The sequence below is a fragment of the Dryobates pubescens genome, chromosome Z (genome assembly GCF_014839835.1).
Source record: "Dryobates pubescens isolate bDryPub1 chromosome Z, bDryPub1.pri, whole genome shotgun sequence".
Lineage (NCBI taxonomy): Eukaryota > Metazoa > Chordata > Aves > Piciformes > Picidae > Dryobates > Dryobates pubescens.
The window spans coordinates 21,645,926-21,671,863 of record NC_071657.1 but is presented as its reverse complement, the minus strand read 5'-3'; the positions used below and the strand labels follow the sequence as shown (position 1 = coordinate 21,671,863).

General features: G+C 39.7%; 1 protein-coding gene across 1 annotated transcript in view; it reads right to left on the bottom strand.

Moving 5' to 3' along the window:
- Positions 1-25,938, bottom strand: part of EFNA5 (ephrin A5) — a 261,962-nt gene that overhangs the window by 1,943 nt on the left and 234,081 nt on the right. Inside the window, exons 3-4 of the mRNA XM_054178587.1 lie at positions 4,779-4,844; positions 4,311-4,391 (exon numbers count right to left, since the gene is read on the bottom strand). Of these exons, the coding sequence (XP_054034562.1) occupies positions 4,311-4,391; positions 4,779-4,844 (147 nt within the window). The remainder of the gene's footprint in view (positions 1-4,310; positions 4,392-4,778; positions 4,845-25,938) is intronic.

The following is a 25,938-nucleotide window of genomic DNA, read 5'->3' as shown; positions in this document are numbered from 1 at the left end:
TGGGGCCACATCCTGCATTTGTTATTGGCAAAACTCCCACTGGAAGGAAGCAGAAAGTAAGTCTGATTTCAGCAGACTCAGGAATGAAAGAGTCCTCTTCTAGTAAAATGTTGTAGCTCTAGCTTTGTATGGCTCATTAGAGAGCAATGTCAACAGAGAGGCAGCTAAATAAAACCACCTGATTATCAAAAGGGCTTGAAGAGTTGCACAAGCTCAGAATTAATTTCACAGTTAGTCCCATTACTGAGTTACAGATTTCAACTGCTGAATTTGAAATGACAGCATACAAGCCCAAAGTATGTACTCCAGTTCCATGTGTAAAACTTCCACTGAAGTATACCACATCTTGGCTCAAGCAGGGTGTGTGAGACCAGTCTCCCTTTCTTGAAACAGAATTTTAAAGGCTAACACATGACAATCTCAGATATTGCAGAATACATACTCTATTGAGAAAATCTCTTAAGTAACGGACTACGTTCTATGCTACACGAAATACAGGTTTACATACATGTTGGTAAAACTAATGAAAAATATTTACCTGGCTGAGCAGGGGAAACATGCTTATACTTATGTGGCAAATAGAAAACAGTAACAAATACTAAATTTATAATACCTAATAAAGTTCTGTTTAGTTTTTACAAACTAAAGTTCAGTCTTAAAGCCACGACAGTGTGGTGTTGTTTTCTCCACAACATGCTCCATATCCACAGCTATCAAATTAGGCTGGTTTTAAAGTAATTTCTCTGAGGTTTGCCATAATAAGCCAGCTCTGGGTTTGAATTTTCTTAGTGCCAAATAAATTAAATAAGCTAAACCTTTCCATGAAGTGTGAAAAGGCCTAATAATAGTATTCACGTGCTGTTATACAGTGCCTAATTTTCCAGGAAAATTAATCATATCACACTACTTGTTGTAACCAGCTTCCCCCACTTTATAAAAGATGTCAACTTACCTATGATATATTTGTCTTACAGCTCCCATCTCAACAAACTGCACTTTCAGATTTACACTGGAATGAGATCTGTACAACTCCAATTAAAGGTACTAAAGGAAGCCAGAGTCAGGAAATGGGGATCACCATCCTGATTTGACACAGAGCCTCTCATGTTACTTGTCTTAAGCTAGAAACAGTTTCCTTCCTCTTCACACCCTTAACACCTAGCACAAAAGGCGGTAGAGCCTGATGGGTAATTTAGTTTAACAGGCTCTTCAGCTCCAGTTCAGTTACACAGCATGATGCACAGTAAACTGGATTAGCAATTTATCACATTTGTTTTGCAATGGACACTGGCAGCCCAGAAGGCCAAGGGCAGCTCAGTTTTTCTTTTCTGGTACCACTGACACCACAAACATAAGGCTTATCAACAGGTCTTCAATGTTGCTCAAGGCAAAAGTATGAAAAGCAAGCACTGATCAACTCTAAATATAGTCACATTTGTAAGAAAGGCACATCATCAGATGAAAGTCTCACTGATGACAGTGGCAAAAACTAGTTGGATTTATTCCAGTTACAGCTCTTCACCATGTATGGCAGGGACATCCTCCCATGCATGTTGGCCCTGAAGCATATCCTTGTATTTTCCTTCCAGAATTAGTCCAAAGCAAGCTACAAATTTCAGTGAATGCTGGTTCCTGAATAGTGCTAGTTCTAGTAGCTGTCAGCAAAAGCTGTTTTGCATTTCACTTGAGTTACACTCTTATATGCTCAAGACAATGCAATGACAATACAGTACTTCACAAGAGCATCTTTCCAATTAAATCATGCTCTAAGAAATTAGGTGAGGAAAAAAAATAAACCTTTTCTTGCCAGCTGTACCACCTGACATATATTTACAGCCAGCTCTTCCCAATTTGAAAACATTTATTCATTGGTGATGAAATAAAACTACACAGGCAAGTAATTTGCATTACCTTCTACCTGTTGCATCATCAATAGAATTGCCAATAAGTTTGAATTTGCAACTTTGAAAGTCCATCCATGAGTCCACATTAAAATGCAAAAGGACACAACTAGTGTACAGTAGTACACTAGTCAGAGATTGCCATGACTGGGACACTGGCTACTTTTTAAAAAACAAAACTTAAAAAATTTACTTCTCTTATATGCAAAATATGGAGATCTTCTGTGGCACCATTTTGTGAAGCCATTCCTTCACAGAAGAACCGATTTTCATGTAACATTGAGGAATTCCTGTCAAGAAGTCATCTAAATTTTCTATTTATACAGTCGCAAAGCTTCTGCACTCATATATTAGAGTACACAATTTATCTGTGGTTCTCAAAATCACTTTATAAATTTGATTTTGCACGTGTAATTGTAACGCTTCACAGTCTTTAATCTCAGGTAAAAGGTTTTGGTTTATTTTAAATACTGAAGACAAGTTATAAGAGGACAAAATTCCTAAGTAAAATCTGGGAGGTCATTGCTAAAGACTGAGAATACCACCACTAATTAGAAACAGGTATTTTAACAGCCACGAATTTTCCCCATCACATAGTTTTATATTATAAGCTTCAGATATATTTTTTTTCCTATATGCACAGCTGCAGATTTTGTTTAAGGACTTTTTAAAATTATTATTAAGAAGGAAGGAGGGGAGGACAGGAATGTGATCAGTTATTTTCATAAATTCTGAAACAAGTGTGATCTCGACAGACCAACTTCCTATGAATTCCTGAACAACACCAGTTAACAGGGTAATATCAAAAAATATCACAAAAACTTTGATTTTTGAAACAAAGGTAGCACATAATTTGCTTAACATGTCCCTCCTGCCTTCCAACTTTTCTGTCTGCTGTGGAAGAAGACAGTGACAGTCTGGGGAGAGCACAGAAGAAGATCCATGTCAAAGGCAGGTAAATTAGTACACAACACAAATCACATGCAACAGGGTCCACCAAGACAGCAGCAAATGTACCAGCCTAATAACAGAAAAGTGTGACAGCAGTTAGCAAACCTGGGAATGACTGATTATCTAATGGTGACTGGTGGAAATAATGCAAATATAAACTGATGTTGGCATTGTGAATTTTTTGGTGACAAAACTAGTAATTAAAGCTATTGTTTCCTCCTGGTAATAAAACACTACTTAAGCTCAGACTGCAGGGTGCTCTTCGTATGGTTTTGATTTTGTTGTTTGTCTTCTGCTTTCTAGCAATATGCTTTTGTGATGGTTCTTGTTAGGTATAACCATTCAATGTGAAGTTAGGAGCACTGCTGAAAAAAAAAATTGCTCAGCAAGTTCACTAAAATGCAGCATTTCTTATTTGGATGATTTCCTTTGCAAACCAGGAAAAAGAGGGGAAAAAATATATCTTGATAACCTGTCCTTCAGGGTACGTACTAAATGATGTGCATGTGTGCAATTATTTTTTTTTCTGGTATAATTTGTTTATTTACCTCTATATTGTAATTATTGAGGCTTGAATACAACAATGTGTGAACAGTGCATAGGTACACATAAACCAAACAGGTAGTGACATTATTACAAATACTTACCTTACATATCCAGCTAATTTTAATGTCACAAGCCATCCCATTGAATGTTGGTGGAATTACTCACATCCCTAGAATTAAACATGCTTCTAGCTGTCATAGAACTTAGCCATACAAACAATGCACATGCACTTTCCATATCAAGACACATGAGTTTGGTTGATGGAGGAAGTTAATGTAGCTTTACCCTTGGTAGATGCAGGGCTTTATTACAACAAGAATTATTTTTAAGGCAGTATTTTGGAGAAACAAAACAAACAAACAACAGAAAAGCCTTCTGAAAACATAACTTTCCTTCAGTAAAAATGGGACAGAAATTTATATATGTATTAGATTGTATATGTGACTGCACGTAGGTATGGCCAAATGTACATATTTTTAAAATGCGCATTTCTGACTTAAACACTCATTCTGCCAGTTGCATGCCTGTGTCATGTACCAGTACTAAAAGTAGTGGTTCTGGTTTTTTTGAAAGTCTTTTGAAACCAATTAATAAATTAAGTTTGTCTGCTGACTCTATTTCTAAAACTTCAGGCTCAGTTAGTAAACAGTGTTTTACTAACATGCTGGGTGTTTGAACTAGGATGTGCCAGTGGCTTCATGGTACTGGTGAACATTTTATACTGGCACATCCCATATTTTTATTAAACCTCCATTAAACACGGATGTAAGGAATATACCATACGCAGTATTAGTACTACCAGCAATGAGCACAAGCAGAACAGATGTATCATTCCAAGCATGCAGAAAGATGAGGGAAAAAAGTTCTGAAGGGATACAAGCATTTGTTAAGACATTCTCTAAGCATACTAACCTGCTGGTTCTAGTGAATTTTCTACTTTGTCGTTAACATCGAAAACACGATCATGAACACCTATAGTTTTCATACAGCTGTCTATAATAAAAATAGAGATAACAGCCAAATATGTTAGTGACACACCCTTAAACTCTGCACTTACATTTTCCCCCTTTTTTTTTCTATTTACTATGTATTATTACGCATTCATCTGCAGCATTTGCCCAAATGCCAGCATAATCTTCCATTTGTATAATAGCTTAAGAAAAAAACAAGTTACTGACTCAGCAACTGCCTTGTAATTAAAACAAAGCTTTATGAAAAATGGTAAGAGAATACAATGAAAACTGTAACACAAATGTTGCTATGTAGAACAGATACACAAAATTCAACAGTAAAACCCCAAAATTTACTGCAGCTTACTAGACCACACCATAAAGCACACACTACGAAGCCACCCTCAAAAGCTTAATCTGAAGAACTTACTTGATGGTCGCACAAAGACCTTAAGCTTTAGACAGGATCTCCTTCCATTATCTTGGATTGCAGAAGCTATAAATGGGGAAGAAGAAAGGACAAGTGGTAGAGAGTGAAAATGAAGATAATATTTTGTGATTGAATAAAATATCCTTTATCTTCCCATTGTCTGAAGGGCTGGATGCTTTTCAGACTCTGTATGCAAGAACTTCAAGTGCACAAAGTAGCTTGATTATGTGAAGGCAGGAAAAAAACCTGAAGATTCTATTTTAATCCCTTTTCTGAGTATTGTACATTGAAAAAGTGAAGTATGTGGTATTTTCAATGTTTCATTATCTTCTTTCACCTTTCCACACCTTTTTCTCTAGAGGCTGTTTAATATAGTTTCTGCTGTAGTGCAGGTGTCTAGTCTAGAAAATTACATTAGTTCAACCAGACAGAGAAGAGCTAGTCCTCAAACACTAGGCCATGGGCTTTAACAATGACACTTAAGGTGGGAATGCTAATATTAGAACTATGTATACACTCCTACAAAAGTAGAAACACACACCATTAAATTCTACAGCAAAGTTAGCCTCCATATCTCCCTTCTTTGAGAAAATATTTATTTTCCTTCAGTCAAAACACAATTTTTCATGTAACTAATCATCATTGGAGGTGTTCAGGAGGAGACTTGATAAGGTGCTTGGTGCCATGGTTTAGTTGTTTAGGTGGGTTGGATTGGTTGAGGGGTTGGACGCGATGATCTTGAAAGTCTCTTCCTACCTGTATTATTATTATTATTATTATTATTATTATTATTGTTGTTGTTGTTGTTGTTGTTGTTGTTGTTATTAACTAAAATGATCTTCCTTCTTTTTACCCTCCATGAGAATTCATTCAAAGTATTTAATTTTAAGAGCGCTTACTGTATAGAAGAAAAAAAAGATAAATGGAAAAGACATATCTAGCACTAATGCAAGAGATCATACATGTAAGACTAGTGTAAGTACTTAATTATTTCCCAGGAACAAGTGCTGCTGAGAAAATTTCCTTTCTTCAAAACCTGTCACCACAGTCTGGACTCCCTTAAGTATTGTCTGCCAATCTGAACATGTAGGTAACTTTCATCAGTGTCTGCAATTTTGAAATTCTATATTGGCCTGCAGTTCACTATGCATGCTGGCAAGAAACTTGACTTAGGCATGCTGATTTTAACTTTTGAAAGACCATTTGCATACACAATTTCTTTGCCCTCACAAAAACCCTCAAAAGCTATAGCTGAAAAATATTACCTGAAGCACTGAAGAGTAGTTTTTATTTTATTGCATACTCTCCCTCCCCAATCAAAAAGCTATGTACTAGGGCAGAACAGGTTGCTTTTTACAGCAAATGGCAACTATCATAAACTGTCTCAGTTTACAAAAGATGACTGGGCTGACCAGATGTTAGTTTGTTGTTTATTACTGTTTCATCCATTTTTATTAATCCTGTCCCTGTTCATGACAAATAGTGAAAATTATTTATACACAGACATATGAATGCACACTCTTTGTCTTCATGCTAAACTCTCACTTTAAGGGCTCCTCAACTAACATGAAACAAATTTCCTGAGTCTTTGATGATGTTTCCAAGGCAGGTGGAAGAACTTACCAAGAACTAGTAAATTCAGTAGAAACACAAAAAGGAAGCAGAGAGTCCAATACAGCGAATGTTGCAGTTCTGCACCTTTTGGGAAGTACTTGAAAATTTGTTTCTCTTTTTTAATCAAAACTGTGAAGAAATGATGCTCCCCCTCTCACAATGACAAGCAGTTAAGAAGTGTTAACAGCTGGCTTTGCTATAGGCTCTTACTAAAAATCAAAGACAGAAAAATTCCCTCTGCTGACATTTCCAGTAAGTGGTGTGCTATTTAGAGCACAATATTTGCACTCCTTGGTTATATTAAGGAAATTTTGTCCTTTCTGTGGCCCCATTGAATATACACAACTGGCTAAATGCTTTGCTCCGACTAAACATGCAATTGTAGACCTCACAAGACAAGAACCCCCTAGTAACTATGACATTACTAGCATAAAAGTGGAGATAACAGTTCCAAAATTAGCCAAAACAGAGTGTCTACAGTAATTTTAGCACTAACAGGTTTTCCCTGCTTAGAAGTATATCAGAAGTGCATCATGAAACACATTTATATAAAGGCAAGTTTTAGTTTTGATGCTTACATGCTGCTTTTATGTCCAGAAAATAATTACCTTTTGTGATCACTGCTGCTTATTAGGATGTCAACTGACTAGCTAGGATACCAATAACTAGCTGGGATAGATAGGAGCCAATAATATTCTATTTGGAAAGCCAGAAAATTAATGTTTTGTACATAAATTGGTTTTATGCATGCATAGTATTTCCACACACTTAAAAGCAAACAACAGCTAATGATAATCTATTTTCTTTGGAAGAAAAATATGAAAATCTGTTCACTATTTTGATGTCTTATCACCAGTCCTCAAATGGGTTTGCAGCTACAGACTACATCATGAACTGTTGTCCTGTTGTAACTATAGCAGTTGCACTTCAATGGTCACCTCAGAAATTAATGCAGTTTTTATCAATAAATACAAAAACATGCTTTTTTTCCCTTCTAGTGATGTTCTGTACCCCTATAATCAGTGTTTTACTTCTTCAGAAGGAATAATAATGAATAAAAATAAAATAAAAATCAAGTTGTCCTTCCTGAGAAATTAAGAACTGTTTGCCTAGCTGCATGACTGCAGTCTATTTTATTTCTTTTTCTTCTTTTCTTCTTAGCCATCCCTATCCCTTCTCCTTTTCATCTTAAAAGAAGAAATACATGTAAGTTGCAGTTATTGCCTTAAGACTACATTCATCACCCACAGGGAAAAGTCAAGGTGGCTCCTATCATCTGTTCTTCTCTCATAAATGTTGCAATAAATGTTCCATCATTGTTCTGTTCTGTGTCTTTATTCTGCAGTACTTTCACCAGTATACGATGAAAATCCTACCTGTTGAATTAAAAGGTCCAGGATATGATGGGAACAGCTGGGATTTTCCCCCCTCCCTTCAGCAACAAGCTCAAGATATTTTTTTTCTGAATGTTAGGCACATCATACTTCACTTGCTCTCCAATACAAAACACCAAGCGTCCTCATTAAATTTGGACTTTTGGTGAGTTAATGCCTTGAAGTTTGAACTCAGGATGAAGTTTGAAGACCTATTCTACAGGAAAGCTTTAATAACAAACTTGTTGAAAAGGACAAAACTCCAGTTCAGGTTGATATGGCTGACAGCATTTCACAGCTACAAAGGAGTATCAAATGACCAAAGCAACATAGTAGAAAGGATAAATGCCCCATGTTAACATTTGTGAATAATAAATATCAAATACCCTTTTCTGGAGCAGCATTCTAATGCTGCAGCTAGGAACTAACAAAAGGTGAGGCTTACATAAAAAATTCTGGAATAATTTTGAACAAAAAAATCTCATATCAAATTGATTCAAGATGGAGTAACTCCAGTCTTGAATTCAGTACCCCAGGGCAGGAAGGGAAGAATCACAAGGGAAAAAGAGGAGCTATTCTGTCTTGCTAGTTCCTATTGTCATTACAATTTTTATGATACTTGTTCCTTGCTCTATCTCAACTTTACCAGCAACTTCATGACATTTTCTTGGGTGTTTCTTTTAAAGAACGTATTTTTTACTTCATGGGTATCCAAAGACTTGTAGCTAGAATAAACTGCACATTGAAATCCCTCTGAAATCACAAGTTATATCATTATAGGAATAAGTGGTTTCATTTTGTCTTTTTTTTTTTTTTTTGTTTTTTTACAAGACATTCAAGTCAAGACTTCTGCATTCTAGGGATGAAAATTCCATCTCCATTAGCTGAACTAGAAAAATACAAACAAAACATTCAATGAACTGTGCATACACAAGTAGATCCAAGTTGAATCCAAAAATGGCCCATAAAGACAAAATAGAGGAGAAAATTTCCTTTCTCTGAACCACGTTTGGTTACCATTTTCATGAACTGTAAGAAAAGGAAAGAGAATGAAGAAAACTGTTCCCTCCTCCTGTAGACCCAAACCATAAATATTTCAGTATTTGCAGCCTATATTTAAATATGAGGGGAAAAAAATCTCACCTCCCTTCAGTTCACTGCTAAGCAATTCTTTGCTAGAAAACACATGGTATATTATTAATATTTTAGACATAAATAACAGGTCAGGTCCAGCAGAGTTATTCAGGAGGAAGCCACAGATTGAGAACAAAGTTAACACAGGCAGAAAACAGTGTAGATTTATTTCCACAACATTTTTGTGGTTGAATTTACTATTCTAAATCTCCAAAACTTCTTTAAAGAGTCATCAAGATATAGCCCAAACCAAAGTAAACTAATTAAAAAGTAAGGGTACAAAAAAGAAAAGGTTTAAAATTTTCAGACTTACTTGGTTATCAGGACCTGCTAATCCTGTGATAAAAGCTGTAAATAAGTATTTCCTTCCCTGAGACTGGCTGCAGTTTTTCTGGCAACTATTCGAGGCTCAGTTTCTAACATGAGAGCAAGTTATTAAGATGCTGCATTGTGACCGTTTGACACTGTGCCTTTAAGGACAAACAGTGCTGAGACACTGGCTAGATGTTTTCGGTACTAGAACCAAAACATTCTGATATTCTAAACGAATTTCATTGGTTGATAGACAAAAATGCAGCTTTAGATTGTGAAGCAGTTGGAATTTTTTTTTCCTCAGTTCAGTTTCGTCGGGGAGTTGGGGGAGTGTGGGTGATCAGCCTGTTCTCCCTGCCTGCTTCTTCTGCAAACTGCTGGAGTTGGCCTTCGGATAAGCAAAAACTAATCCTGCATGGGCTTTTGAAGCTTACTAACAACTCTTTTCCTTAGTAACTTGCCTTTCTCTCTCTCTAACCCCTTTTTGGGGAAAAAGGGAGGTAGGGGGGGAGAGAGGGGGTTCCAAGGAGGGGATCCCTCCCTCGGGGAGGAATTTTTGTTGTTATTTCTCTTTGCTGTATATTTCTGTGTATATATTGTAAATACCTGTATATATTGTGTTATATATAACCTGCTTTCCATATATGCTTGTAAATATATAGCTTTTGCTCTTCGACTGAGTTAGCTGTGGTTTCTTACTCTGTGGAGGAGGGAGAGAGCTAAGCCCTCTCTCAACCTACCACATGCATGTAGGGTCACAACCATCCTATTTACTAATAGTCACATGTAATTAGTAGATTCTTCAGTTTGCTTCCTCACTCATTCTTAGCTTTCTAATTACAGCACTGCATCTTTTTCTAAAACACAAGAAATCATATATGCAGTTCAAATCCTTATCTAGCACAACAAAAGTATATTTAATATTCAAGGCTCAATCAGACAGCAAAACTGGAACTATTCAGTGTAGAAATAGTGCTCCATTCATCCAAATCATTCAGACACTGATGGGCCCAGCTAGAGTGCAGGTTAAGTTCGAATCAGGGAATCATGGTGAAAAGGGCTTGCAAGGTCCTCTTTTTGGACCTTTTGAAGTAGGGAAAGGGGCTAGCTTGTGCTGGGGACTGGCAGCTTGTGGGTGGGCTGCTGAGGCAGCATGGGTGGAGACAGCACCACTGCTGGCAGGTCTAAATGGTATGTCAATGAACCAGTGGACAATCACTAAGACTGCCCCACAAAAAAGAAGCCTCTGGGGTGGTTGCTGTGCACTGAGGAAAGAAGCAGTGAGTGGGCATCACCTGGGAGCACCAGGTTGGGGAATGAACAGCCTGAACAAACAGGGCACAGCAGTTTGCACATGAGGGTACTGAAAGCCTGACAATTCAACACGGTGACCACTTGGCTGAAGACAGCGGCACCCTTGGCTTCTGCACCTACCATCTCAGATGTGGCTTCCCTGACAGAGCCCTCCTAGTAACACCCTGGCATGCAGGCAGTGGGCTGTAGGGTGTGCCCAGCTTTTACATCAGTGTCAGATGGCAGCAGTGAGCATCCTGAGGGAAGTGTGCCCACATAGAGGAGCTAGTCCGCATCACAGCGGAGCTCTGGGAGGACAGAAGAAGGCTGAGAACCATCAGGTGAGAGATTGATCACTTCAGTCACACCCTGTCTTCCCTGAAACAAATACATCAGGCAGTCAGTGCTCCCAATACAGAAGAGTTTCCAATACTTGCCCTCTCTTCTCATAGCTGAATGTGGTGATTTAGAGGACAGGAGACAATGGTGACGAATTCCTGCCCAGCACAGCAGGCATGTCTCCCCTTGCAAAATAGGTAGGGGATGCAGCAGATGGAACCAACTACTAGCATGAAACACTGCCCAGGCCAGAAATGCCACCAAGGCTCAGTCACCACAAACCATGCATCAAAACTAACTCTATAAAAAAACCAGACAGGATATTGTTGTGGGCAATTCCCTCCTGAGGGGTGTAGAGGGCACAGTATGCAGACCAGACCCTGCTTCATAGAGAATTCTGCTGCCTCCCTGGGGCCTGGGTAAAGCACATGACCAAAAACCTTCCCACTCTAGCATGACCTTCAGATTATTAACTACTTTTGTTTTTCCAGGTGGGGACCAATGATGTGGCCTCAAGAACTCAAAAAACAATTAAGAGATGCTTCAGGGCCTTGAGAAAACTGGTTAAGAGAGAAGGAGCAGCAATGATGCAAGGGTTAGTGATCAGTTAAGAAGCAACGGAAACACCAGAGAATGGTTAGGTAGGAATTAGGGCTTCCACACACAAAAAGGTGTCAGGAACATTATCCCAGATGAAGTGCATCTACAGTAATCCACATACTATGGGTAACAAAATGGAGGAGCTGGAAGCCATGTTGCATCAGGAAAACTATGATACAGAAGGTATCACAGAAATGTGGTGGGATGTCTTGTGTGACTGGAGTGCTGCAATCAATGGCTGCAACCTATTCAGAATGGATAGACACAGGAGAGGTGGTGGGACAGCCCTGTATGTTAGGTACTATTACAGATGTTCAGAACTTAATTATAGTGATGATACAGTTGTGTGTCTATGGCTCAGAATCGGGGGAAGGCCAACAAGGCTGATACTGTGGTAGGAGTCTATTACAGACCACCCCGTCACAATATAGAGGCAGAGGAAATATTGTACAAGTAGAGTGTGTCAAAGGTAACTTCCTGATACAGCTGGTGAGTTAACCTACAAGGGAATACACCCTGCTGGACCTGCTCTGTGAACAGAGGACAGGGGGGGATGTGATGGTTAGAGACTGTCTCAGGCACAGCAATCATGCAATGACTGTGTTTTCTTTTCTTAGAGAAGTTAAGAGGAGGGATGGCAGAACTGCCAATGGGCAGACTTTGATTTGTTTAGGGGACTGCTTGACAGAGTTGCTTGGAAGGTAATCCTGAAGGACAAAGGAGTCCAGGAAGACTGGACACACTTTAAAAGTTTTACAGGCTCAAGAACAGGCTGTCCTCATGTGCTGAAAAATGAGACTACAGCAAAGATTTGCCTGGCTGAACAGACAGCTCTGGCTGCAACTCAGGGAAGAGAGGAGAGTTTATGACCTTCGGAAGAAGAGGTAGGCCACATGAGATGGATGACTGCAAGGATGTTGTGAGGCTATACAGCGAGAAAATTAGAAAGTCCAGAGCCTAGCTAGAAATAATCTGGCTTCTGCTGTAAAACATAGTAAGAAATGTTTCTATAAATACATTAGCAGCAAAAGAAGGGGCAAGGAGAGCCTCCATGCTCAATTAGATGGAGGAGGAAATGTGGTGACTAAGGATGAGGTGATTAATGCCTTCTTCACCTCAGTTGTTAGCAATAGGACCAGTTGTATTCTAGGAATCCAGCTACCTGAGCTACAATACAGAGATTGTGAGCAGGATGATCCTGCCACAATCCAGGAAGAGGTAGTCAGTGACCCACAGTACCACCCAGATGTCTATGGAAACAGATGTAATCTATCCAAGAGTTCAGAGAGAGCTGTTGGAGGTGCTCCCCAAGGCACTTTCCATCATTTCTTAGCAGTTGTGGCTGATGGGGAAGGTCCCAGCAAATTGGAAGTTAGACATTGTGACACCAATCTACAAGAAGGGCCAGAAGGAGGATCCAGAAAACTATAGGTCTGTCAGTTTAACTTCAGTGTTGGGGAAACTGATGGAGCAGATCGTTCTGACTACCATCACACAGTACATGCAGGACAACCAGATGACTTGGCCTGGTTAGCATGCATTTATGAAAGGCACGTCTGCTTGGCTAACATGATCTTCTACCACATGGTCACCTGCTTAGTGGATGAGGGAAAGGTTGTGGATGTTGTATGTCTGGACTTTGACACCATTCCCACAGTATTCTCATGGAGAAACTAGCAGCTCATGGCCTGGATGGGCATATACTTTACTGGGTGAAAAACTGGATGACCCGAAGAGTGGTAGTGAATAGAGTTAATTCCAGTTGCTAGCTGGTCACAAGTGGTGTTCCCCAGGGCATATTACTGGGAAAACTTTATCAGTTATTTGGATGAGGGAATCCAGTGCACCCTTAGTAACTGTGCAGATGACACCATGCTGGGTGGAAGTGTTGATGGGCTTGAGGGTAGGGAGGCTCCGCCAAGGGATCTAGACAGACTAGATCAATGGACTGAGGTCAACTGTATGAGTTTCAGTAAGGCCAAATGTTGGGTTCAGTTTTGGGCTCCTCACTAGAGGAGAGACATTGAAGGACAACACCATGTCCAAAGAAAGGCAACAAAAATGGTGAAAAGTCAAGGGAACAAGCCTTACAAGGAACACCTGAGAAAGCTGGGGTTGTTTAGTCTGGAGAAGAGGGGACTGAAGGGAGACCTTATTGCTCTCTACAACTACCTGAAAGAAAGCTGTACAGAAGTGGGGGTTGGTCTGTTCACCCAAGTAAAAAGTGATAGAACAAGAGCAAACAGCCTACAAGAGCAAATGGCCTCAAGCTGCACCAAGGTTATTAGGAAGAATTTCTTTGCCAAAAGCATTATCAGGCATTATAAAAACTTGCCCAGAGAAGTGGTGGAGACCCCATCCCTGGAGGTATTTAACAGTGGTATAGATGCAGTGCTTAGAGGTATAGTTTAGTTACGGACTTGTCATTGGTAGGTAATAATTTGATTCAATGATCTTAAAGGTCTTCTCCCACCTAAGCAATTCTGTGATTCTGTGACAGTACCTTTGTTTGAGAATGGAGGGACATTGATAAAGGAGCTTTCTTTCCTTATACGTCCCCAAACATGTTTCTTCATAGCCCTTATATAATGTGTTGCTAATACTCTGTAAATAATCATTCTCTTACTACTTCCTATTTCAAGTTTCTTGTACCAGTTCACCTGGAGTGCTCTCTACAGTACTATAAAGCAGTGCTCATGACACACTGTGGAGACCAGGCTGTTCTCTCTATTATTTTGAGAACCATGCTGAATGCTTCTGCTCTCTGCTAAGATGTCCAGCAAAGAGGGTCTCCTTGCAGAGATCTGAGAAATCATACCAAAATCACTCAGTTCATTGCAGACCTCCTACTATGTGTTACAGAAATTCTGGCACCAAGAACTTCCCAACCACAAGAACTGAAGTTTAGAGAGAATTAAACCACAGAATTATTTTTAACTTAAAGCCAGCACATGGAATTGAGATGCCGCATGAATATAGCTGGGTAAACACCTAACACTGCCCAGTCAAATGTCACCTAGAGAAATACTATGCAGAACCTGTAGTAATCCCATACACAGGACACTGCATGTTGTAAATCAGAAACTCATATTTACACAGTCCTTCCACTTTCTTACTTCTTCAAATTACAGACTGTCTACTCAGGAGAAAATATTTATAGCTGTGATTTGCCTCTAGCCCCTTCAGGCATGATACCACACCCATTAGACAAATCCAATATGCAGGTAAGAATTCACAACCTGCAAACCATAATACCGACTACCTGAAGTGTTTTAGCATCCCATATCCTGTGCCATCTACAGAGCTTCAGAAAGTTTTATTTTTAGGAAGAGACATCAGCTTCTTTCTTTGTAAATAAATGAGTGCGTATGACAGTATTAAAAATGCAGTTTCCCATTATGTTTGCCACTGGCAATATTTCTCAATTTGTGCAAGTCAAAAGAAAAAATAGCCTATTAGTTTTAGAAGAGCTGAGCCTTTCCCCTGTAGGTTTTCATGTGATTTACCATGAAATACAAATGCATGCAGATTAGCCAGGTAAATGCAGAATTAGTTATTAATATTCTTCTCACAGTTTAGATTGGGAAAAAAGTTACAAATCTGCATAAATGGTACAACTGAAAAAGACAGCTAGAATTTAATAAATCAGTAAAACACTTCTTGTGTGCATACATGAAGTAAGACTCACATCTATGGACAACAAAGAGGTCTTTAAAATTATTAGCAAAAAACAGAGAAGCTACCTTAGAGGATTTACTGACAATTGTCTCCTTATAAGTTTTAAAATTTAAAAATAGATAGATCTGGACCTATGGAAATGCCAGCTTTCACCAATACTTGAGACTAATTTTAAGAAGTATCTTTGCATGTCTTCTCTTTTATTCCAACATATGAGCAAGCTGGTTTGGGTTTTTTTGGGTGTTTTTGTTTGGTTGGTTGGTGGTTTGATGTTGGGGTTTTTCTGTTGTTGTTTTTGGCTTTTTTTGTGGTAGCATAATGTGACTCCATTCTGAGAAAATAAAACTATCAATTGTCAATGACTTGCTCATTCTTTAGACATAACAATTCAGTATACTTCCACAGTAAATTGTGACAAAACTTTTTTGTACCTTTTCTATTGCTTTGTTCTTACACTTCCAGAGCAAATCATGATTAAACTTGTTTGTACCTTTGTTATTTCTGAGTCTATCATCTCTCTGCATTTAGTCATCACCAGAATGATATCATAAAAAAAAAAAACAACCCATAACTGAGCAAATTAAAGACTCAGAAAAGTTAAGCCAGCAGACAGAAACTCATCTGGAAAACTACCTGATCTAAGACTGCCAATAGCACTTGAAAACTAAGAAGTACCTAAAAAGGAAAACAAATAAATAGATGCAAGGCTACAGCTAATATTGCCTGTGGCTTAAACCAAGCAAAATTATTATAGATACTAGTATTTCCAAATGAAGTTTTAAAATCCACAGTATTGAAAGACCACCTAATACAAATACATATTTTCCTTTACTTCTGCATGCTCAACTACATCTGCATGGAGTGAAAGTAAACCCATCCTATCATATTTTTGCACTCACCTCTGTACATGTGTACGTACACACCTACATGGTGACACAGACTTCTATTCTGCATTTCATGCAAAATATAAATCACAGAGTGCATAGCAATGGAGAAAAGAACTTTGCAAAGGCTGCATGCACAACAACAGATTGCAAGATACTACTTCTATTTCCTAATGTCTTATACCTAATTTGTATGGGCTTTGCACTGTTTAAAACCACAGTCTCCCTCAGAAGTGACTATTTCTCATATGCCCTAAAAATTGCCTAGTAAATGTAAATGACTTGCCAGACAAAAGCTGTTTTAGTGAGAGTTCTTTGAAGAAAGTAGTACATGGTTACTGTTTCTATACTAGTACTTAATGTTGAATTAATTGTCCCATTGCCACTGCTTGGCCAGGAAGAATATGATTTTGCTAATCCATTGCATCTTAGCTATCTGGTTGAAGGCTACATGTATTGAAAGTTGGTTTCATATCAGTCATACAAAACAAAGAGTAATTGTATATGGTAAGAGATGTAAACCAGGGACTTCCAGTTTAATTAAACCATTTGTCTAGTATGCTATCCTAGCATGGTCTAATCCTCAGGAAGATACCTCATCTGCTCTAGAGGGTGATGTAATGACTAGCCTTCTCTGTTGTTGGTGTAACCTGTGTACTGAGACAGATGTTTTTAGTGTAAAACATCAAAGCATCCTGAAGCTGAGTCCTTCACAGTGCTGGGCATCTCCAGAAAATAGCAGCAGGGCATCTCCAGAAAATAGCAGCAACTGAGGGCTTATATCAGGCAGACATCACCTTGGTTCCAATCCAAAAAGGTATTATAGTCATACTATTACCATCTGTCCTCCCAAGTCGCTGAAGTCCACTTCAGTTCAGGAAAACATAAAAGCACCTCAATGCAGGACAGCCTGTTTCCCTCACAACTTCAGAACAACAAATCAGATATTTCAGCAGCAGAAAAACCCAACCCTAACAGAGCTGTTCCTCTGAACCAAACCTTGAACCAATATGAGAACCACACTCAGCTGTTCTTTGCAAATACTTTTTTTGTTGTTCTTGTTCCTAAAAGTAAGAACAGTTGTTTCTTAATGAACAAGGGCAAAGCCATCCAGAGAATCAGTCTTGCCTCTGTGGTGTTTATTCTCATTAAAATAACAAAGCTCAGCTCGAAAGAAATAAAAGGCATATCCTACTCTGAATGGGCTTCTAGTTGCACATAGCTCCTGTGAATATACATTATACATATATACATATGTACATACATATAATATATATTAGTATATACATAAGGGTGTATATATGAAGAAAAGATAATAAATTGCTCATGAAATATTTAGGCCTTTCTCTCATGTAAGAAGGTTTCTTTTTCATAAATGCAAATTTCATTACAAACAATGTGGGCTAACATTTCTTCATTAGCACAATATAAATGACTGATGTTGTACTTTTCTGTTGCAACAAACCAACACTTGCAAGAATGAAATAAAAACCTCAGATCTCATTACTGTTTTCAGTGACATTAAGAAAACCAAACATAGTTATTGTACAACATTAAGACTGTTAGAGTAAATTGTTAATAAAGCAAGTTCATACTATCAAACAGAACACTTACAGAGAAAAATATATTCTCCACATACTTTTCATTATCACTTTCGTACTTTGATTTTCCCTTGCCATCACTAGAAACAAGAAGGCTATCCATTTTGCTAATTTCTGTCTCCAAGAACAAGACATATGCAAGTTCTTTAAAAGGATACTATAGTCTTGTTACTATTAACCTTTTCTTTTTGATCTTTACCCATGTGGAATTTGTGGTTTCTGTATCATATTACTAAATATCATATACTTAATGGACTTCATATTATTCACATCTAGCATCACCACTGATGACACTGTAATTAAAGCAAAGAGAATTATTCAATTTAGGAGCTTGCCACTATTAAAATATTTAGAAATATTTCTAGCTTCCTATCCTATGCTTCTAAGTTCTGTCTCTTTATTTAAAAAAATCAGAAGTAATTATAAATCTTGCTGTTGTGCTTTGGAGCATGACATGCCCACAGACATGAAAAGTTACTTCTGATGATTCACCTAAGCAAAGTAACAAAATACTTTGTTTCTATGTAAAGGTAGGAAGAAATCTTCAGGAAACGGCCTAGGATTCAGGGGAAATTTATATTTTAAAAAAAACCCAACCAACCAATCAACCAAAAAAGCATAGACTGCATTTGTATTTTGTTGATATTTAAAATTATGGCAAACTGCAAGAACAATGCAAGTTTGGATATGTTTGAGTGCATATGCATATGCCTGCCCCAAAGTCTGCAAATGCATGTGACCGTTTGAGGCTGTGCCTTTAAGGAAGGGGCACACTGGCTAAATGTCTATAAAATATTTTGGTATTCTAAATGAATTTCATTGTCCAAGTAAGGTGGGAGGTGAGATTGTTAGACCCAGGGGAGCTGGGACTTTCTCTCAGTTTCTCTTCCTTCGCTGTTCCTTTCAGCTGGACTGCTTCTGGGCTTCTGGTCAACTAAGATAAGATACTAACTCCTGTACCAGGCCTCTCTTTCTTTCTTGCCCTGTTAACCGTCCACATCTCTTTTCTACCTCTTTTGGGGGAGAAGGGAGGTAGGGGGGTGAAGGGGGCACAGGGGGAAGCCCCCTCTGTGGGGGGTCTGGTTTCTGATTGAGTTCATTTGCTGTATACTCCTGTATATATTGTAAAATACCTGTATTTGTTGTGTTACATATAATCTGTTTCCTTGTGAAATATACTCTCATTTCTCTGACTGGGTTTTAGCCGTGGTTTCTTTCTCAGTGGGGGGAGGGAAAGCAGAGCTTTTCCTCTCAACCCACCACACCCACTACTTAGAATATCATTGTTCAGAAGATTTGTGAAGTTTTTTTTCTCTTTGCAATGTTCTAATAGCACCTTGGCAAAGCCTTTAAAGAAATGCCTTTTATGCACATAGTCAGCATGAAACAGAAAACTTAAAGATTGTAAAACACACAGTAGTCCACTGCAACTCAAGCTCTGATGTTAGCAAGTTAAGATTCTCAGGACAGAGACTTTATGCTTCACTACATCTGCTATGGCAGGATCCCAGGCCATGTCTCAATAGAGTATAAACACAATTAACAGATGCCAACACTATATTAATAACATCTTTATCTGGGGAATTCCCAGTTTGATCAAGTCCTGCAGAGCGACTTTTGGACCATCAATCACTTCACCACACAAGTCAGGAAGTCTTTATAAGGACTTCCTAAACCTTTTTATTTGACACCTTTACCATGAAATATTCTGGAACACATCAGTTTTATGTTTAGCCCAAATGTTTTTCAGTGTCTCATGTGACTGCAGTTTTATTTAATCTTCTAGATCTCTCTTTGTTGATTTTCACTTGTCTAGCTTGTGTTCAGTGTCACAGGTTGCACTTACACTTTGACATCAGTATTTCAAAACAGCCAACCTATATGAGATTTATCAAGGAGGACTGCCGTCTTGTCAGTTTGATATGAATGAATCACCTCTGCCAGAGAAGGACCATATACTGTCATAACTGTGGGAAAGTTTAAAACACCCATATGACAGCTAACCTTTCATTTTACTCTTCCATAAATTATTTCCTTCTGCATTTTTTTTTTAAGGTTAATGTACACCACAGGATTTTTAGCCTTATTTCCACTGATCAGTTCCAGATGAACTCAAAATTATATACATATATGTGTGTGTATGTGTACATTTTTCCATAACTAGCACTCAAAAGCTCTGGTGGTTGGGAAACCATTTTGTAAATACAATGAATTCTGCCATCCCACTGCTGAAACATAGATACCTTTCAAGATGTTTTCTTCCCAAATGCTGTAACAATTGTTTCCTCATAACAAGTATTTCTCCACTTCTCTTAGTCCTGAAGTGCTATGTCTGTGTTTTTTGAATGCCTACAGGGATGGCGACTCTACTACCTCACTGGGTAGCCTATTCTAATGCCTGACCAAAAACAAATTTTTCCAATTATCAAATCTACACCTCCTCTGGTGCAACTTCAGGCCATTTGCTCTTGTCCTGTCACTTGATACTAGGGAGAAGAGACCAACAACTGCCTTTCTACAAGCATCTTTCAGGAAGTTGTAGAAAGCAATAACATCTCCCCTCAGCCTCCTTCTCCAGACTAAGAAATCCCAGTTCTCTCAGTCACTGCTCATAAGGCTTGTTCTCCAGGCCTTTCACCAGTGTGGTGTGTTGAAAATTCCCCCCAACATTGCCCTTCTCTGGAACTTCTTCAGCACCTCAATGTCTCTCTTGTAGTGAGGGGCCCAAAACTGAACACAGACAGCTTTTTGGCCACTCCTTCTCCACACTGAATGGGATTGTTGTGACCAAAGTGTATCATAACCCAGCATCTGGCCTTGCTGACCTTGGCCCATCAATCCAGCCTGTTCAGATCCCTCTGATGAGCCTTCCTACGTCTGACCAGATCAACATTCCCACCCAATTTGGTATCATCTGCAAACTTACTGAGGGTGAACTCAATCCCCTCATCCAGATCATTGATAAAGATATTAAACAAGATTGGCCCCAGTACAAAGCCCTGGGTCACACCACTCTATCAAATTAATTCCCCTCAACCACACAGTATCTATCAGTACTCAGTTTAAGTGACTTTGACTTTATACGGTGTCTCCACTCTTCAGCAGCTAGACACCTAGAACCAGATCATTCTAGAGCAACCCTGCAGGTGAAATGCACAATCACTTCCCCATATTCTTTAATCATAAAGATCTACTTAGATTTGAATCTCAGTTCCTGGTTAGTTCACATCAACGAATATCTGCACTGGACATTGTTTTGGTAGCCATACAGAGATGAAAATGTGCATCAGATGCTTCTTTCTTCTCATGTTTAAAAGAAGGTTCAGTGTACTGAGTTTCTCTAAAGAAGCCCACTATAATTTATTTTAGTTATGAAGAGTCATTTGAAATGCACTTATTTTCTCCTTGAGTTACTTCAGTAAAACATGCCACATTCAAAAAAACTCCCAACCAACCAAACAAAAAAAACCAGTCTGAAATAAAATCTCTCCCTTTGGTGTGTGTGGGAAGCATCTCTGTGTACTGTTTGATCTGGAGACTTAAACAACAAGGGTAGTGGATGCTTTCACACAAATCTATTAATTATACAATACGGTCTTGTTGAAGGGCAAAAAAAATCCCTGAGTATGCCTACATGCATACTGCTGTGCCAGCTAATAAAAGCTCTGCATGTCTGCTGTTTGCTCATCCCGTTCTCACAGATGCCTCAGGCACCAGCCATCCTGCACCACAGAGACACATGAGATCTGGCATACCTCAGCAGGACTCCCAGACAGGACAAGCAGAAATGTGGGTCTGTATTGTGGCCTCTTTTGGAGACTGCATAGCCAGAACCAATGACACAAAAGCATTCTTCTTGTTCTGTGTTCCTAGTTAATTTTTAAGATCTCCGTAAACTTCCAGCCTATCTTCTAGGGATCACTAAAGAATTTGTTCTTTAACCAAATAAGAGTACTTTTGGTGTACTCCTGCATTTTTCTGTTCTCCCACTGTGAATTATCATGGAGAGACAAGATTTTTATTTTCTTGGATCAAGTTGGTTTTTTGTTTTGTTTTGCTTTTTCCCTGAAAGCCTATGATGTGTGTAATCAAAGCCACCTCTGAAGCACCCTAATTGCAAAACCCAGCAAGGAACTTTTGTGACACAATTTGTGGACTTCAAATTTCTTGTTCACAGAATCTTCTTGCTGAGAAAGTAGAGATGATGAGGAAAGTTCTGGAGACAGAACCCAGACTTGTAATACATAATTTCTTTTACTTCTGCTTTTAATACTGAAATAAAATGAAGAAAAATTTGTACATGTCCTTCCATTTTTGTTTTGAGAAAATATTATGAATTCCTCAGATGGATGACATGGGCAGGGAAGCATGGTGGGAGTGAGATCAAGGTTTATGTTTTGTTTTATTCAGAAAAAAACCCCAAACAAACATGCAACTTGAAACAGATCTGCAGAAAAATAGAAGGTCTGAAGTGCTATCAGTGCTGGCTGCTTTCTGCTGAGCTGAAGTGACCATTTCCAGATCCCTCCAATCTGTGGTGAAAAGATTGTTACCATACCACTCTTGGGAAGTCAGTCCTCCTGCAAGAGAGCTCCTTCGTTATGAATATGAAACAGATGGAAACAAATCTATCTGCTCCATAGGAACAAAAACACTTACAACCTTTTCTCTCTATTAAAGCCTCTACTTAGGTCCTTTACAGCACTGGCTTTCTGTGCACTACTGTGAGGTTTTGACTTAGAAAAAGGCACTTCATAAAAGCAACAGTTCTTACTCTTAAAGCAAAAGTGGTCTAAGAACTGCAGAAAACAAATGCAGAGTTTAATCCACATGGCTCTTCGGAGATATGCAAATATTCAATTACTACTTTTTCTAAGATAGGAAAGGATTTTTTCTGAGGAGGAAAAATAGCCATGTGCTGGAAAGAATGTGCATCAGTCTTTGCCTTGAAGTACATTATGCTACTCATGTAATAAAGGTTGAATCTAACTATGTTATTGCAAGTAGGAACATGGATTTTACTTTCATGTAGGTAAGTTTGGATCAAGATTACACTTCTGCAAAGAAATCTTCATTAGCCTTTTAAAAAATTGCATTTTTTGGTAGGACATAAAACTCTGAAATTAAGTCCCCACCATGAATACAAAAAATATTTAATGCATCCATTTATCTTGAAATACTGCATCTTGTACTGCCTGTTTCCTCACTCAGAGGAATGACATGAATATTACAATTAACTTTGCAGATTGAAAATATGCAGAAACTATAGCTGAAACCAATAAAATTACCTACTGACTGTTCATTCAAAGCAGAGTTAAGCAGGTACACATAGATTATCTGACAGAATAATAACAATTGTTTATTCTGAGCCACATATACAAATAGATGTGGTTTATATCAGCTTAGAAACATAGAATCATTTTGGTTGGAAAAGACATCTAATATCAACAAGTCCAATCATCCATAGAACACTATAATGGCCATTAAACCATGTCCTGAAGTGCCATGTCTACATGTTTTTTTTAACATGACTCCAACACCTCACTCAGCAGCCTACTCCAATGCCTGACAACTCTTTCTGTAAGGAAATCTTTCCTAATATCCAATCATTTAATACTACAGAGAAGACACCAACACTCACCTCACTGCAACCTCCTTTCAGGTAGTTACAGAGAGAAGTAAGATCTCCCCTCATCTTCCTCTTCTCCAGTCTAAGCAATCCCAGTTCTCTCAGCCATTCTTCCTAAGACTTGCTCTCCAAGCAGCTTTACAGACTTTCTTTGGACCCACTCCAGCACCTCAACTTCTCTCTTGTAGTGAGGGGCCCAAGACCGAACACAGTATTTGAGGTATGTCCTAACCAGTGCTGAATTCAGGGGAATCATCACTTCCCTGCTGGCCACACTACTTCAACTTCTCATAAAACCCCAAGAAGTCAGTGGACTCCTTTAGTCTTTGTTTAATATGTTAATACATTTACATTTACATTGCCTTATTTTTCAGAACTAATGGGGGGAAAAACCCCACATTTATGTGCCAGGATGTTTCAATTATGACTAAAACAATTCTTCAGTCAAATCTCCTCCTGCAAGTGATGGCACAGCTTTCCTGAAGTTGTAACCTTTGTTGGGAAGGGGCCTGGCCTTGAAACATATCATGCACCAGATGTTTTATGGCAAATTAGAGTCTAAAGATAGACAGGCTACTGGAAATAAAAATCTCTCTGATCAATCATTTCAATTTCCTGCAATGTGAAATAAAAACTTGCCAACAAATAGCTGGTGTGCTATGCAGCACAGCAGGGACAGCAAATGCTACGTAAACAGCAAATGCTGTTTAGGGGCCAGTGATCATGAAATAATAGAATTTTCAGTATTCAGTCAAGCTAAGAGGGCCAGCAAGAAGACCTCCACTCTGGACTTCCGGAGGGCGGACTTCAGGTTGCTCAAGGAAATAATTCAGAGTGTTCCTTGGGAGAAAGCCCTTAAAAATAAAGGGGTCCAGGAGGGCTGGACCTGCTTCAAGAAAGAGCTGATGAAGGCTCAGGAGCAGGCTGTGCCAATGTGCCGGAAGAGGAGCCGCCGGGGCAGACGGCCAGCCTGGCTGTGTAATGAACTTTTAATCGAACTAAGGGAAAAAAAGAGGGTGTATAATCTTTGGAAGAAAGGTGAGGCAACCCATGGAATGTTTAAAGAGGTTGCTAGGGCATGTAGGAGGAAAATTAGGGAGGCAAAAGCATATTTGGAACTTAAACTGGCCTCTGATGTGAAGGACAACAAAAAGTCCTTCTATAAATATATTAATAGCAAGAGGAAGGGCAGGGACAACCTCCACTCCTTGGTTGACATGGAAGGAAATGTTGTAACACAGGATGAGGAAAAGGCAGAGGTACTTAACACCTTCTTTACCTCAGTTTTTACTAGCTGGAAAGAACGTCTACCAGACAGCTGGCCTGCAGAACTGGCAGAGGGAGCCAGGGAGCTGCATGGTTTCCCTGTGTTCCATGAGCAAGTGATAGGAGCTCTCCTCAGCAGCTTGGACCCCCACAAGTCCATGGGACCAGATGGGATCCATCCTAAGGTGCTGAGAGAGCTGGCAGATGAGCTGGCCAAGCCACTCTCCATTATTTTTCATCAGTCCTGGCTCACTGGAGAGATCCCAGCTGACTGGAAGCTGGCCAACGTGGTACCCATCCACAAGAAGGGCCGGTTGGATGAGCCAGGGAATTACAGGCCTGTCAGCCTGACCTCAGTGCCAGGAAAGATTATGGAGCAGGTCATCCTGAGTGCAATCACACAACACTTAGAGGATGGCCAAGGGATCAGGCCCAGCCAGCATGGGTTTAGGAAGGGCAGGTCCTGCCTGACCAACCTGATCTCCTTCTATGATCAGGTGACCCGCCTGGTGGATGTGGGGAGGCCTGTGGATGTAGTCTACCTGGACCTCAGCAAGGCCTTTGACACCGTTCCCCATAGCAAACTCCTGGCCAAGCTGTCAGCCCATGGCTTGGATGGGAGCACACTGAGATGGGTTAGGAACTGGCTGGAGGGCCGAGCCCAGAGAGTGGTAGTGAATGGTGCCACATCCAGCTGGCAGCCAGTCACCAGTGGTGTGCCCCAGGGATCAGTACTGGGCCCCTTGCTCTTTAACATCTTTATTGATGATCTGGACGAGGGCATCGAGTCCATCATCAGTAAATTTGCTGACGACACCAAGCTGGGCGCAGGAGTTGATCTGCTGGAGGGTAGAGAGGCTCTGCAGAGGGACCTCGACAGGCTGGGCAGATGGGCAGAGTCCAACGGCATGAGATTTAACACATCCAAGTGCCGGGTTCTGCACATTGGCCACAACAACCCCATGCAGAGCTACAGGCTAGGGTCAGAGTGGCTGGAGAGCAGTCAGGCTGAGAGGGACCTGGGGGTGCTGGTCGACGGTAGACTGAACATGAGCCTGCAGTGTGCCCAGGCAGCTAAGAGGGCCAATGGCATCCTGGCCTGCATCAGGAACAGTGTGGCCAGCAGGAGCAGGGAGGTCATTCTGCCCCTGTACACTGCACTGGTTAGGCCGCACCTCGAGTACTGTGTCCAGTTCTGGGCCCCTCAGTTTAGGAAGGATGTTGACTTGCTGGAACGAGTCCAGAGAAGAGCAACAAAGTTGGTGAGGGGTTTGGAACATAAGCCCTATGAGGAGAGGCTGAGGGAGCTGGGGTTGCTTAGCCTGGAGAAGAGGAGACTGAGGGGTGACCTTATTACTCTCTACAACTACCTGAAGGGAGGTTGTAGACAGACGGATGTTGGTCTCTTCTCCCAGGCAAGCAGTACCAGAACAAGAG